Source organism: Aricia agestis, chromosome 5, assembly GCF_905147365.1.
Source record: "Aricia agestis chromosome 5, ilAriAges1.1, whole genome shotgun sequence".
NCBI classification, from domain to species: Eukaryota; Metazoa; Arthropoda; class Insecta; order Lepidoptera; family Lycaenidae; genus Aricia; species Aricia agestis.
This window is the reverse complement of record NC_056410.1, coordinates 7,357,282-7,371,573: the sequence shown is the minus strand read 5'-3', so window position 1 is coordinate 7,371,573 and position 14,292 is coordinate 7,357,282. Positions and strand designations below refer to the sequence as shown.

General features: G+C 36.7%; 1 protein-coding gene across 2 annotated transcripts in view; it reads right to left on the bottom strand.

Moving 5' to 3' along the window:
* LOC121726977 (centaurin-gamma-1A) overlaps positions 1-14,292 on the bottom strand; it is a 240,349-nt gene that overhangs the window by 37,443 nt on the left and 188,614 nt on the right. For both annotated transcript variants that reach the window (XM_042114641.1, XM_042114642.1), the window contains exons 2-3: positions 11,345-11,491; positions 10,514-10,599 (exon numbers count right to left, since the gene is read on the bottom strand). In XM_042114641.1, coding sequence (XP_041970575.1) covers positions 10,514-10,599; positions 11,345-11,491 — 233 coding nt within the window. The remainder of the gene's footprint in view (positions 1-10,513; positions 10,600-11,344; positions 11,492-14,292) is intronic.

Here is a 14,292-nt window from a genome sequence, read left to right as displayed (position 1 = left end):
GAAATTATTTGTGAAACCATTTTTATTAGGACACAATAATAAAAACTACCAGCAGTATCAAATATTGGAGATTAAAAATATCATTAATAAGATATAATCCATACTAATATTATAAATGCGAAAGTATCTCTGTATGTCTGTCTGTCTGTCTCGCTTTCACGCCAAAACTATGAGCCGATTGCAATTAAATTTTGTACACAGTTATTCTAGAGTCTGAGAAAGGACATAGGCTACATTTTGATGTGGGAAAATATCTTATTTCCATGAAAATATCGATGAAAATGAATTCGCATTGCGCGTGGCCAGCGCTCATCCCGGGGGTCCTGGGTTCGAGTCCCGCAGGCGGAACAAAAAGTTTTCAATGTTCCTGGGTCTTGGATGTGTATTAAAATAAAATTTCAAAAATCTTAAATATATTTTATGTATAATATTATAAAAAAATCCAGAAATATATCGATGCAATTAACATTTTAGTTCTAATACGATTCAACAGATGGCGTTTTATTTTTTACTTTATTGTAACATAGAACTAATCATACTTATTAGTTAGTATGTTTTTATTTTATAATTTATATTCACAGTTCAAAAACTGGATTCCTGGCGTGGAATTACGTTGAAAAATTCGAAAAAGAATTACTATTATATTTTCATATTGAAGCATGAGACAAATTGGTACCACTTTTGGGCATTCGCCTTTCAAATTCTCAAATCGACAAAGTGGAATTTCCACTGTGGAAAATCGGAAACTGTCCAATGGTTATAAAGTATTAGAGATCGATATTTTTAGCGTCTGTCCCTTTATTATATATTTAATATTGTATTATCTATGGTCACTGTGTAGTGTGTATGCTTAATTGCAGAGGCGGCGTAAGGTGTAGGAGACGTGGGCGACCGCGGTCCGAGAGGCCAGCACCCTTTGGAGTATGGACCATTTTTTTAAGGATTTACTAGTTTTAATTACTCAATTTATAGAAAAAAATATTTATAAACAAAAAAAGTTTGAGTACTTACCTATATAAATTTCTTTACCTCAAAACCCGGCCCCACTCTCCTTGCGTCATCCATCAGGGGACCTCGCTGCTCGCAAAATTTATCTGGCCCACATAAAATTTAGGTCTAGCCCCGCCACTGCTTAACTGCTTAGATTTTTAAAGTATTTTGATGTTATTCTTTTATACTACGTATAAACACTTGCGTAATGGCTTGCAAGTCCTAGATTTAAACGACAATAATAAAAACTGCTATACAAAAGTGCCAACGAATAATTCCAAGGATCTAAGTTTTCTTAACACGTCGGCGGCGGGAAGAAATTTAGGAAGCGGGCAACGAGGTCGTTTCCTCTCAACCCAACAACTCAACAATTCCCAACTGCTTACAACTCAACTCGCCCACCTAACTCAATTATAAACTAAGTACTAGCGGCCCGCCCCGTCTTCGCACGGGTGGACATTGATTTTTAAATAAATTTTTTTCAATCTTTATTTCTTAGTCAATCTTTATGTTAAGCAGAACATAAAAATGGTTTACACTATTTAGCCTGTAACTACTATATTATAATTATTATACACATTTTTATTGTATTTTTTTTATATTTTATGTGTTATGCTTGATTATTAATTCAAAAAATATAAGTGATAGTCATTCAAAACGTAATGAATTAATGAAGCACTATAATATTATCCCATCAATGAAGTGGCACCCGGCTGTCGCATTTAAACTATTATATTATAAATCTATTGTGTCTGCGATTCCCATGATCGAGGGAATAATAATTAATATTTACGTGGAGTCTCCGGGCGAGCACACCCGCTCGGCGCGCCATGACGACGCCCAATTCGCAACGTGCAGCAGAAATCGTAATATTTTAATTTCGCCATAACATTAAAACCAAACGTCCAATTTTAATCATTCAAAACCAAATATTATCTACATTAACTGTACTTAGTAATGAAATAATTTATTTTGATAATAATTAATGCCATGAGTAAAATAAAGGCATTTAAATGTAGTCCAAAAACATATCAAGATTTTTTAATAAAAAAATGGTTATTGTGCCTCACTCAACATAGATAGGTAAAGTGTGTCGCGGACTTTTTTGTAGATATTTAAAAGATCTACAATTACTTAGAACATTTTATGGTCCTATCTTTTATAGTTTAGGCAGCGTACGCGAAAAAAGTAACATTTCTGGTTGATTTTTTACACTTTGCGTCCGAAAATCCCAAATATCTTACGGAACCCTATTTTTTCCAAAATAAAATTTAGCCTATGTTCAGCAGAATTAATGTAGGATTCCAATGGTATAAGAATCTTTCAAATCGGTCCAGTAGTTTCGGAACCTATTCAAGACAAACAAACAATCAAATCTTTCCTCTTTATAATAGTAGTGTAGATGATTGTACAATTGTGAGGTTTAAAACTTGAGAGAAGCGGGATTTAGTGTATAGTGTTTACTAACCAGAAGAGAGTTTCTTTTGCTTCACTTTGAGATAAACTGTGTTTGAAGACTTCTTGAGATACAACATCTTTTTAGACAGGATTGATTGGCTACCAAATTGATGTATGTACCGATTTCTCGAAGTAAGTATGTATGACCAAATAGAGATAGGAGAAGCTGATAGGAATCTTGAATACCCCACGCCGCTAATATAGACTAAAAATTCAATTATATTTTCTATTCTGTTTTTTTAGTACATATAACACAGGCTTGGGCTTTGTAGAAGAATCACCCTCTCTAGTCTATACTTTTCTACTCTCTACTGTTTCAAAATCTATAAGGTACCATAGTGTTTACATAATTGAATACATTTTCAGTTTAATTTACAAATGCTGCATCATATAAAATCAAGTTGTTTTCAAAGCTATTTAAACTGTATGAAATCATTTCGAAAACTTTGTTGCAAACTGGAGAACGCCGCGATTCATTTCCCGATCAACTTTCAATTTAAAGTTGAAATGTAAACCTAAAACAATAATTCCTTATCACGAAAAAGTACTGAAACTCAAATATTTGTTTTTTTAATTATTTACTTCCTTTCAAATTAATGACTTTTTAATGGCCCTATTTACATTGTAAAGGCAATGAAATGGGCCACTTATCTCTGGCATCGTGTATTTCCCCATCGTCGATCAATTCCAAACAAAATGTAAAAAAAAAACAAAAACGCGACATTACGTTTGGCGCCGTTTAGACGATAGCGTAACCTTTGAAGGGTTAGCCCTTTGATATTGCAGAATAGACCCTATTTTACATGAAATAGGGTTGAAAATATTTTGGCAAGATGGAGCTGACAAAGAATACTAAATTAATAAAGCGGAGGTGACAATTGAAACGCCTCGATGGTAACTCCAGATAATTTGTATCCATTAGAGACATTACGTCGTAAGTAGGCCCGTTGCTCCACCAAATTTAATACAAATTCGGCCAAGGTTAATTTATTCAAATGGCTTTTACTAGGATAATTAGAATTTTTAAGTATGCTTTTATTTTTAAATTCCAATTAGTATAGGCGTAAGCATTACTGTGTAGTTTTTAGCCATTATAAACACAAGACAAATAAGCCTTACAGGCTTCTAAAATCTATCTAATATATCTATCTCTCTCCCCTCTATTTAAGATAAGTAGAGACCTATCTTATGCTAAGTACTCACATACGGTTTTGCTCGATAGTTTTACTCCGAATCGAAGGAAATGACATATTTGACATATTTAATTCCATCGAGCTGGCTCGAAGCGAGCCTTCGAGCTGTCAGTTTTGCGGTCCACACGGTGGTTATTGCTCGATTTGGAGTAAAACTATCGAGCAAAACCGTATGTCAGTACTTAGCATTAAAGTCATTTAAACTAACGTTGGCCACAGCCAGTGGCCAAAGTGAAACTAGTTGATTTAAGAAAATACAATTAGGTATTGGTAGCGTGAAATTCAAACTGTACTTAATTTTAATTTAATTCTACCCCTCTTTGTCGGTTAAGCATTGATTTAGGTACCTTTATAATAAAACCTGTATGAATTATTAAAGACTACATGACACCCGCAACTCCATTGCGCGGGAACCGTACATTTTTCCGGGATAAAAAGTATCATAATACGTTCTTTCCTGGCATCGAAAGTATCCCCATAGCTGGTCCATACCTAGCAAAATCGGTTCAGCGGTTTGGGCGTGAAGAGGTAAAAGATAGACAAACACACTTTCGCATTTATAATATTAGTAATTACTAATTATTAGTATGGATATCGATCTGGCGAATCACGTGACGCCACAGTCTAGATACCACACAGTATGTTGCAGCTAAACACAAAATAACAGTACGTAATCATTCAGTACGATGCATATCTATCATTAGAAGGGGAGGCTTTTAGTGCCGACATAGTATAGGACCCCGATTCTACTTAATATTAGAGCAGAGTGCTCAGGGGCGGATCTTGAATTTGTGGGGCCCTGGGCTAATACTTTTTAAGGGCCCTACCTAATTACTCAACTAATTGCCATTTTGATAATCAAATTAAAAAAATAAGAAAATGCCTCATTCCCCGTTCCGTTTGATAGATGCGCACACGGGTTGATTGATCGCAACCCTATGTTGCCAACCTTATGGTCGGATTTTTTTAATTCTAGATAATTTTTATTATTGACAATATCGTCTATTCGTTTCCATTGAGGGTTCGGTTGGGGGCCCTCTGTATTCGCGGGGCCCTGGGTTGCAGCCCAAAAAACCTTTAAGTAGATCCGCCCCTGAGAGTGCTTATCGACAATCGAATGCAATTTCAATTAGTAATCTGCTTTGTTCCTCCTTCGATCCATATTAGTTTTAAAAAAAAATAATTTCCTGTCAAACAGCAAAATAGATGTATGCTTATTTATTAATCTTTAGAGTTTAAACTAAAGTTAAACAACTGACTTTTTTAAATTTTAACCAATTAAACGTGTCTGACATATTTTCATGACAATACTATTTCATAGTTCGATAGAAAACGAACTGGATCGAACGAGGAACGCTGCTGCATTAATGTTGCATTAAAATAGTAGAATCGGGGTACTAGTTACTACCTGTTTCGAATTTTACACCTTATAACGACGATCTAAGGATCATTATCGTATAACTTACGTAAATCACTCTATATGTATATTGATCGATCAGAGTAGATACAGGTTTATTTTAATATTGATGAACCCTTGATGGCACCAATCAAAATGTCAATAACGTAAATAAATTATAAGGCATTTGAATAATTTCTCTACATAAAACTCTTTCTCTACAATCCGCCATTTTCAATTCATTTTAGAAGCGTCTGTAAAATTTTGGAGAACTCAAAGTCAAGAACAAACTTTGTGATTTATGAATAATATAAGTACCTAAGGATAAGGCCTCAGGTTTATTGTAATGCCTAGAATCTAGATATTTATTAATCATGACAACAATATCTAGCTCAAGTCAACAAGTCTCTTAAGGGGTACTAGTCTCTCTGCCTTTAAAAAATCTTTCAAAAGATAACAAAAATACGTCTTCTTTAGACCACGAATCAATTTATTGTTATCAAGCGTTATTCCTATCCTTATTCCAGACGCCAGTGCTGCCAGACTGAACCTACAATTTACACTTTAAACCCATTTTCCTGTACGTTTTGCGTGAAAAGTGGGTCGCAATTACCGGAGTGCTGGCAACACCATAATGGGCAGGACGCGAGGACTACGGCCGCCGGGCTCGACGTCCTACTTCAAATTAAAAATAGATTAAAGAGGTATGATAAGTGTACGGAATTCGTGAAAACTGTGACCCATTAAAATTGACGTCATTGTATCATAATGGTGGTTTTAAATTGAAATAGATCAGGCGAGACAAAAAACGCAATTAAAGTCAAATATAAAACATAATCTATACTCATATTATAAAGAAGAGTTTGTTACTTTGTTTGAACGCGATAATCTCAGAAATTACTGGACTTTGATGTCCCTGAGTGCTATAGGCTATGTACCACGGGCGGAGCCGCGGCGGACCACTATAGTAATATTATAATTTTTGTTTTGTAATAAATTACTGTGTATTTTGTGAATACCTACTATACAGGTGTGGCGAAGCAGTACAAGATCGGAATCGAAATCTCTACATATTATTCTAGATTTTAGATTGTAGACTCTAAGGTTTCCCCTCTAAAGAAGAAGCAGCCACAGCCCACTTAACAGTCAAGTCAAAAAGAAGTTTACCTATCATTAATCTCAAGTCTCAACTCTCAAGCTATTTTCATCTGCATCGAACCTTTGCTGTGACGTCACGTCAGAAATAACTTGGCACCGAAGGTCCCGTGCATTATGCATACTCCCGGTAAATGTGACGTCACAAAATGCCGTGAGCCTCTACTAAATATAGCTCCACCGTCCACGTTAGCCTTAATAATTCATACACAAATTACAAAGCTACAAAAATCAACGCTCTACAAAGACGGGGTAAATATTTTATTAATTTAATCTTATAACTTTGAACGAGCAATTCTTGTATATATAATTGGAATCTCGGAATCGGCTCCAACGATTTTCATGAAATTCAGTATATAGGGGGTTTCATGGGCGATGAATCGATCTAGGAACCATTTTTAGAAAATGTCATTTTATTCGTGTTTTATCGAATACGGAGCAAAGCTCGGTCAAATAGCTAGTTTTAATGGAGAATGTTACTAGGTATGCCAAATTGCTTGAATTTTTGTCACAGTAAAGCCTGTATGTATAAAAGTACACTAGTTTTTGTTGCAGTCAAAAATACCTTGTAGTTTTGATTTTATAGGCATTCAAAGTTTCGAAAAAATCGAGTCCCGCTAACAGTCCCGCGACCGCTTGTGACGTCATAGCACAATTCCGCCGCATACAATAAACGTGATTTTATTTTATAATTTTTTAATATATTTTATTTTAGAAACGGCAACAGATAGGCACTTGAAATTTTCACAAAGGTCTTAATTATATGTGTACTTTAATAATTAATAATAATATTATAATATAATAAAATAAAAAAATAAATAAAATTAAGGGGGGCTAGGTATATATATATATAATATCACTCATTTTTGTTATACTATATGTGTGTGTACAAGAATTGCTCGTTTAAAGGATGATCTTCCATAACATGGTCCATGATATATTGCAATTTCAAAGATAAATGTTATAAAACGGCAAGATATTTAAATGTTAGGTAACTTTTTTCCTTTGTCGCTATTCGCAACGTAATTCCGAGTTACTTTTTTCTATAAACGCAAAAGTCAAGGCTACGTTTTTTATTGAATAAATCTGATACAATATTAGAACGTCCTCTACGTCTCTATAAAACCTTGAACTATTGACACGAAAGCAACGCCTCTTATTTTCTCTCTTTAGCATTTTGTTTTAAATATTAAAGAGAGAGATCGCAAAGAAATCTCTTTTAATATTTTATTTGCTAAGAGATTGTAATTATTACCCGCTAGACTTACTGTCGCAGTAGATAATGAAAAGTCATCATCATCTTTCTATCGCATCCACGGAAAATTCCAGATTCCCCCGGATTCGAACGCGTGAACATTGACAGAACCTCTAAAATTATATTATAGGTATAAACCTTCCTCCCTGCTCATTGGGTGAAACCAAACGAGCGTAATTTTGGGAGTCGGGAGTCGTGACTCGTGAGTCGCAGAATTTCTGCCGCGCAAATAATTTTTCATACAAATCATGACTCACAAAATTACGCTCGCGGCTCGTGTGAATCAAACAGGACTTTTGTATCAAACTGAATGCAGCAGCAGCAGTTGTGAGTCGCTCGTTTGGCTTTACCCTAAGAAAACGCATTAAAACCCCATGATTGTGGTAAAAATATGGTAAGAGAGAAAGATTGGACTAAAAAATTCTTCAATTTGCCTTCAAAACAATGTACGGTGTTCGTGGGATACATAAAATATAAATCCCCAATAACACACCTCCGGCAGTTGCCAACTAATATGAACTAATCTCGATGGAAATTCAATTTCCAATTCCCAAAGTTTAATTAAAATGAACTAATCTCACTGCATAATCAAACATAGCTCAGAAATAGCTCGTTCAAAGAGCTTTGCTGGAATTTCAGAACGGTAGCATACACTTATGAGCAACAGTGTACACATAGATACTTGAAAATAGTACTTCCCTTAGCTTTGAAATCACTAATATCATGATTCATCGTTTAGCATGACCACAGTAGAAATGCGAAAGAAAAGAAATACTGACTGAGTATAAGGATACGACGCAGGACCGGTTTTAACACTACCAGCGCCCAACGCCCAGGGTGTATAGTGGTGAAAAAATTTGGCGCCCTTTTGTTTGCCTTCATCGCCCCCTTTTATCCGGGGCTCTGGGCGGTCGCCGCTACTCTGTCAATTTCTGGATTCTTCAACTAAAACTTTTAGTTGTATAATAAATTATAGCCTACAGTACAACAATAATTATAGGGAAATTTTAGAATCCTGGGGAAGGACAAGTTGCGGGCAACACCTTATATACTAAAACAATAATATTATACTTAATACTAGAATATTCTGCTCTTTCCGTAGGTACTGTATTGCGGCATTGTTTGAACATCTTCCGATTACAGTATTACTCAACTAGGATTACAATTTACAAGGAACCGCCAAACATCTGTGTGGGCGGGTCCAATTGTCCAAAATAATGCGTCCGCCGCCGTCCGTTGCAGCATCACCATAAAATGTTGTTTTACATTGATACAGCTGCTAGCGCCAGCACCACAATCCAGATTCCAGTGCCAGTAGGCACTGGATTAGAAAACAGCACGTCGTGTGACAAGCGTGTTTAACATCCAACAGTTATGCCAAAATGTTGAATTTAATTCCCGAATGCAATATCGTCAAATAATTTATACGATTAGAGAACACTTGTAAGAAGCCAATAGCCTACAATGGAGTACAATGTCGCACGGGGCCCCCGTAAGGGCTACTGGCGCATGTGTGCAAAAAAAGGATTTTGGCGCCCCTTTAGGCAAAAAACTTGTCTCAGATGATGAGCATGTTTGATTATACGTGGGAGAGCCATGCTTCGGCACGAATGGGCCGGCTCGACCGGAGAAATACCACGTTCTCACAGAAAACCGGCGTGAAACAGCGCTTGCGCTGTGTTTCGCCGAGTGAGTGAGTTTACCGGAGGCCCAATTCCCTTCCCTCTCCTCCCCTATTCCCTTCCCTTCCCATCCTTACCCTCCCCTATTACCCTATGTCCTCTTAAAAGGCCGGCAACGCACCTGCAGCTCTTCTGATGCTGCGAGTGTCCATGGGCGACGGAAGTTGCTTTCCATCAGGTGACCCGTTTGCTCGTTTGCCCCCTTCTTTCATAAAAAAAGAAGGACAAGTTTGTTACTTTACTGTATGATATTTTTATACAGTACTGGCGCAAGCTGCTGTATCAAAGTAAATCAGCACACATGCTCATGACATGCGCTGCACTAATATTATCCTTCCCGTTCCGCTACTGTTCATAATAGCCTAGTTTCGTCATTAAACGATGTGAGCTTTTAGCGACTATTACGCTTACTATACTGTACTCGGCGAAACATGGCGGTAGAGGTCATTGACCCCCTGTCAAAAACTTGTAATTTTCTATACAAAGCCGCGATTGACAACATCTGACACTTCATTGTCAATCGCGGTTTATAAACAAAATGACATGTTTTTGATAGGGAGTCAATGACCGCTACCGCCATGCTTCGCCGAGTACAGTATACAATATACATGATACTAGTAGATGAGGATTGCAGAATTATAATCAGTCTTCAATGCAGAAATGTGAAAAATAGAAATACTGAATTTAAAAGTAAAATCTATCAGATTTTGTTTTTTTTTTTAAATATTTTTTTTTGTAAATTCTTCAATATAAAGAAACCTTCTCTACCTTGGCCATGCTGGCTTTTAAGACATATTATAAGCGTTGTACCATAGTAAGTTGCAACGTGATTGCAACTCAAGAGTCAAGGAATGCATCTAGGCATTTTGTACCATTGATGATTCAATAATAGTATTATGTATTTCTATACAACTTATTCTCATATTTAGTTTATATCTAGCTAGTTTCATGTTTTCCTACTCCAAGTGAGAGGTTTGCCGAGGCACTTTCATCTTACATCACCCAGATCTTATCAAGTTATTATCTAACAAATGCCTAATCATGGTTAATGACCAATCAATATTACTAAATCATCAGTTGGCATACGAATGGTAAAATTTACAAACACAGGCTGTTTTCACAAGTTATTTCATCATACAAGTTTCTAGCTCTACTGTTACTAATATGTATTCTGTGGTTCTACGCAAAAAATACAGTTTTTGGTTTTCACTTTTTTGAAACCCAAATTGCCATGCTTTTGCTAAAATTAAAATAAACAAGAACCCTTCTTCTCGATGTTTTGGGTAAAGCTGGCGAAAGCTTATTGTCGATTTTCCCAAAAAGCTTGAAAATTCATTTGAAAGAAAAATCAGATTTCATTTTCGTATCAACTAGAAACACTAACCTGCATCTCTGGAGGTCCACCTTCGTCCCTGATGAGGAGCAGGTAGCTGTGCCCGTCTATTATCACCTCCTTCTTGAATCGTCCTCCTGAAATATTGAAGATATGATTTTAGTGCACCTTATTTTCATAGTTTGGTGGAGTGAAATAAGGAGTAAGCTCGGAAGAACGCCCTAGCATGCATGGTTCGGGGAGTAAGATTTGGATTGTAATCTAAAAGCTGTATTAAAGGTTTGCACTATAATTATTAGGTAGGTACTTTGAAGGTGCTACAATCACAGTAGGTGAAACGTTTAAAATTCACTTACCATAGCCCCCTTTAAACCATGCGTGTGAACAGACATAGAAAAAATCGTTTGAGTCATTTCAAACCTGAGCCCTGTGGACCGGGGCACTCCATGTATTTTTTTTCAAAAATTAATAAATTATTGCCACTCCAAATATTATTATGTTAATATCATATAAATTATAATTAATTAATACACACACAACGCCATCTTTGATTTTAAGTTTCAATTAAACAGGCGGCATATAAGCGCCATCTGTTGGTGGCTAGCGGTACTTTTTTCATTCACAGACAGACTTGTACAGAGTTAGTTTAACGTTGTAAAACTAGATGGTGCGCCACGCATAGTTTATCTATCCGCTAGTAGATGGCGCTCAGGTTAAAATATTTGCAGCTAATATTTTCTTTGACGATGGCCGGTGTGACATAACTTGAATAATCAAATATTATGATAGAAATAAATACCACATACCACTACCTACCAACTTCTGCTGCGACTTTCACACACTTTATCAGAAAAGATACTCAAACAGCAAAAGTTCACTTACCTTCTGGACTCTCCTCCTGCATGTATGCTCCTGTGAGGTATCTGTGGACGAGGGCTGACTTGCCGCTGTCGGGGGAGCCCAGAACTCCCACCCTGAGCTCTGTTACGCCTCTCGACGCCGTCCATTCTTGACTGTTCACGAAGGAATCTGGAAAGAGAGAAAAAAATGGTAAACAGGTATTGAAAAAGTATTAGATTATTTAATTAGTTCTTGAGTGATTTCTCATAGTTAACGAATCAAACTATGGCCACAGAATATTATACAGTGTGTAACAAAAATAACTGATAATACTTTAGGGTGTGTACATGTTCCTTGAAGAGAGTTCACTGTGAAAGTAGCAGCGCTGAAAGACGTTTTTTTTTCACTTTTGTATGGGCAAGGGCCCGAGCGTCACGCTCACGACTCACTAGTTTTCCCATACAAAAGTGAAAAAAATGTAGGTCTTTCAGCGCTGCTACTTTCAAAGTGAACTCTCTACAAGGAACACGTACACACCCTAAAGTATTATCACTCATTTTTGTTACACCCTGTATATTAGTATATGGCCGGTTATAAGATGACTTCTGATATTTTCAAAATTAGTAGCTATATCTGAATTTTAATGACTTTATTAATTCAAAATATGTTAATTATGTTAGGTTCTCCAGATTAACGCTAATCCGTGTTCTTGTCTCCAAGTTATCCATCAAGTAGCTTTTCTGTTGGAAAAGCTGGAATATTTCCAACATAATATTGCACATGTACCTACAGCAAGATGTATTAGCCTGAGCCCTCAACCTGGAGTATTCAAAAATATGATGGAGTTTTACACACATCCCGAGAGATCTTCCCGACATTTCTTATTCAGACACATCGAATAAAAAACGAGCTAATCAAAACAAATTTCCATCTCGCGTGTCCCAGGGATCAGAAAAAAAAACGTAATTTAAATAAAAATATCGCGTCCTTTTTCTTAAAAGACATGAAAAAGACATCGAGACCCGCGTACCGCCATCACAGAATTTCCCATGGGCCAATACTTTATGGATACTAAATAACTCGGGAATATGAGGTTCCATCGTAAAGTATGCTGTATCCATGTCACTTTAGTAGCGATATCGTTTTACCGAAATAGGTAGCCTGAATTTAACTCCTATAATTTATTATTTTAAATTAAGTAAACTGTATACGATACTTTTCCTTACCGTTTCTTATAATAGATCTTATTCTAGTTCGATAAGAGGAAATCGATTGTCTTTATATTTTTGTCCTTTGTTGTTCTGCCCTTTCACGGATCACAAATAAATAATCATATCAAACATATATCTATATCTATACATAATATTATAAAACAAAGTCGCTTTTTTCCCTCCTGTCCCTTTGTTCCCTTTAATCTTTAAAACTACGCAACGGATTTTGATGATTCTTTCAGTGTTAGATAGCCCATTTATCGAGGAAGGCTATAGTATAGGCTACAGCCTATAGTCTTAGCGTGATAAAATATATTTTATCACGCTAAGACTAATAGGAGCGAATAAATAGAGGAAAAGGTGGAAAAAACGGGGAAAATTATTTGAAAGAGCTAACTTGAACGCGCTAATCTCAGGAACTACTGGTCCGATTTGAAAAATTCTTTCAGTGTTAGATAGCCCATTTATTGAGGAAGGCTATAAGGCTATATTTTATCATGCTAAGACTAATAGAAGAATGTGGAAAAAACGGGGGAAATTATTTGAAAGGGCTTATCTCGCGAACTACTGGAGCAATTTTTATGTTATTTGGCACAGATAAGAAGTAGACCACGTGAAGGATCATAGGCTATCGATTTTAATCATTTTTTCAGTGGCTATATAATTTATACCCGTGCGACGCCGGGGCGGGTCGCTAGTAATAATATATTATGATGGTGCGATTTAAATATGGAAAGGTACAATAATAATAGCGTAGCGTAGGTAACAATAATAGCGACCTAAAATGTGTCATAACTCATAACTCATAAGTTTTCTAAAGTTAAATACTAGAGATCTCTTACAAGTATAGCAAAGAAAATCTTTAATCCACACTTACAATGTCAACGTCACGAAATTACCTAACACACAACAAGCATTGCTATTCTATCGATCATACACACGAGACAGGTATACCGAATAGCATTATCATGGCATTATCCACTTTCTACCTCGCCGGTAGCCGGTTGCTGGCGAGGCAATAAGCAACGAGCAAAGTGGAGCAAAAAGCGCTCGTGCCGGCAGTTACGCAACGACAACTGTCATTGAACGACCAGCGAGGTGGGGCCACGAAACTGGAGACAAAACGTGAGACGACACGACTTATTGACACACGAAGAGACTTGAGACTTAAAAGTGAAAGAAGTGTTTTGCACCTAAATCCTTCTCTCCTTTGGTTAGAGGATATAAACTCTAAAGTAATAAATACATGATTAAATTCTAAATATTTTATTATGAAGTAACAATAACAAGTGTATTAAGTGTATTTTATACATGGGAGAGCGATGCTTCGGCACGAATGGGCCGGCCGGGCGGGCCGGCTCGACCGGAGAAATACCACGTTCTCACAGAAAACAGGCGTGAAACAGCGCTTGCGCTGTGTTTCGCTGAGTGAGTGAGTTTACCGGAGGTCCAGTTCCCTTCCCTATCCTCCCCTATTCCCTTCCCTTCCCATCCCTGCCCTCCCCTATTAACCTATTCCCTCTTAAAAGGCCGGCAACGCACCTGCAGCTCTTCTGATGCTGCGAGTGTCCATGGGCGACGGAAGTTGCTTTCCATCAGGTGACCCGTTTGCTCGTTTGCCCACTTCTTTCATAAAAAAAAAAAAATTGTTACAATATAGTTAATGTGTCACAACTCACATCTCAATATAAGGAGGAAATGTAGAGTTCTCGTTTTCATCCATAATGACAATGCACCTAAGTCCTAACCTCTTTAATAATTTTCCTACCGTAAAATAAT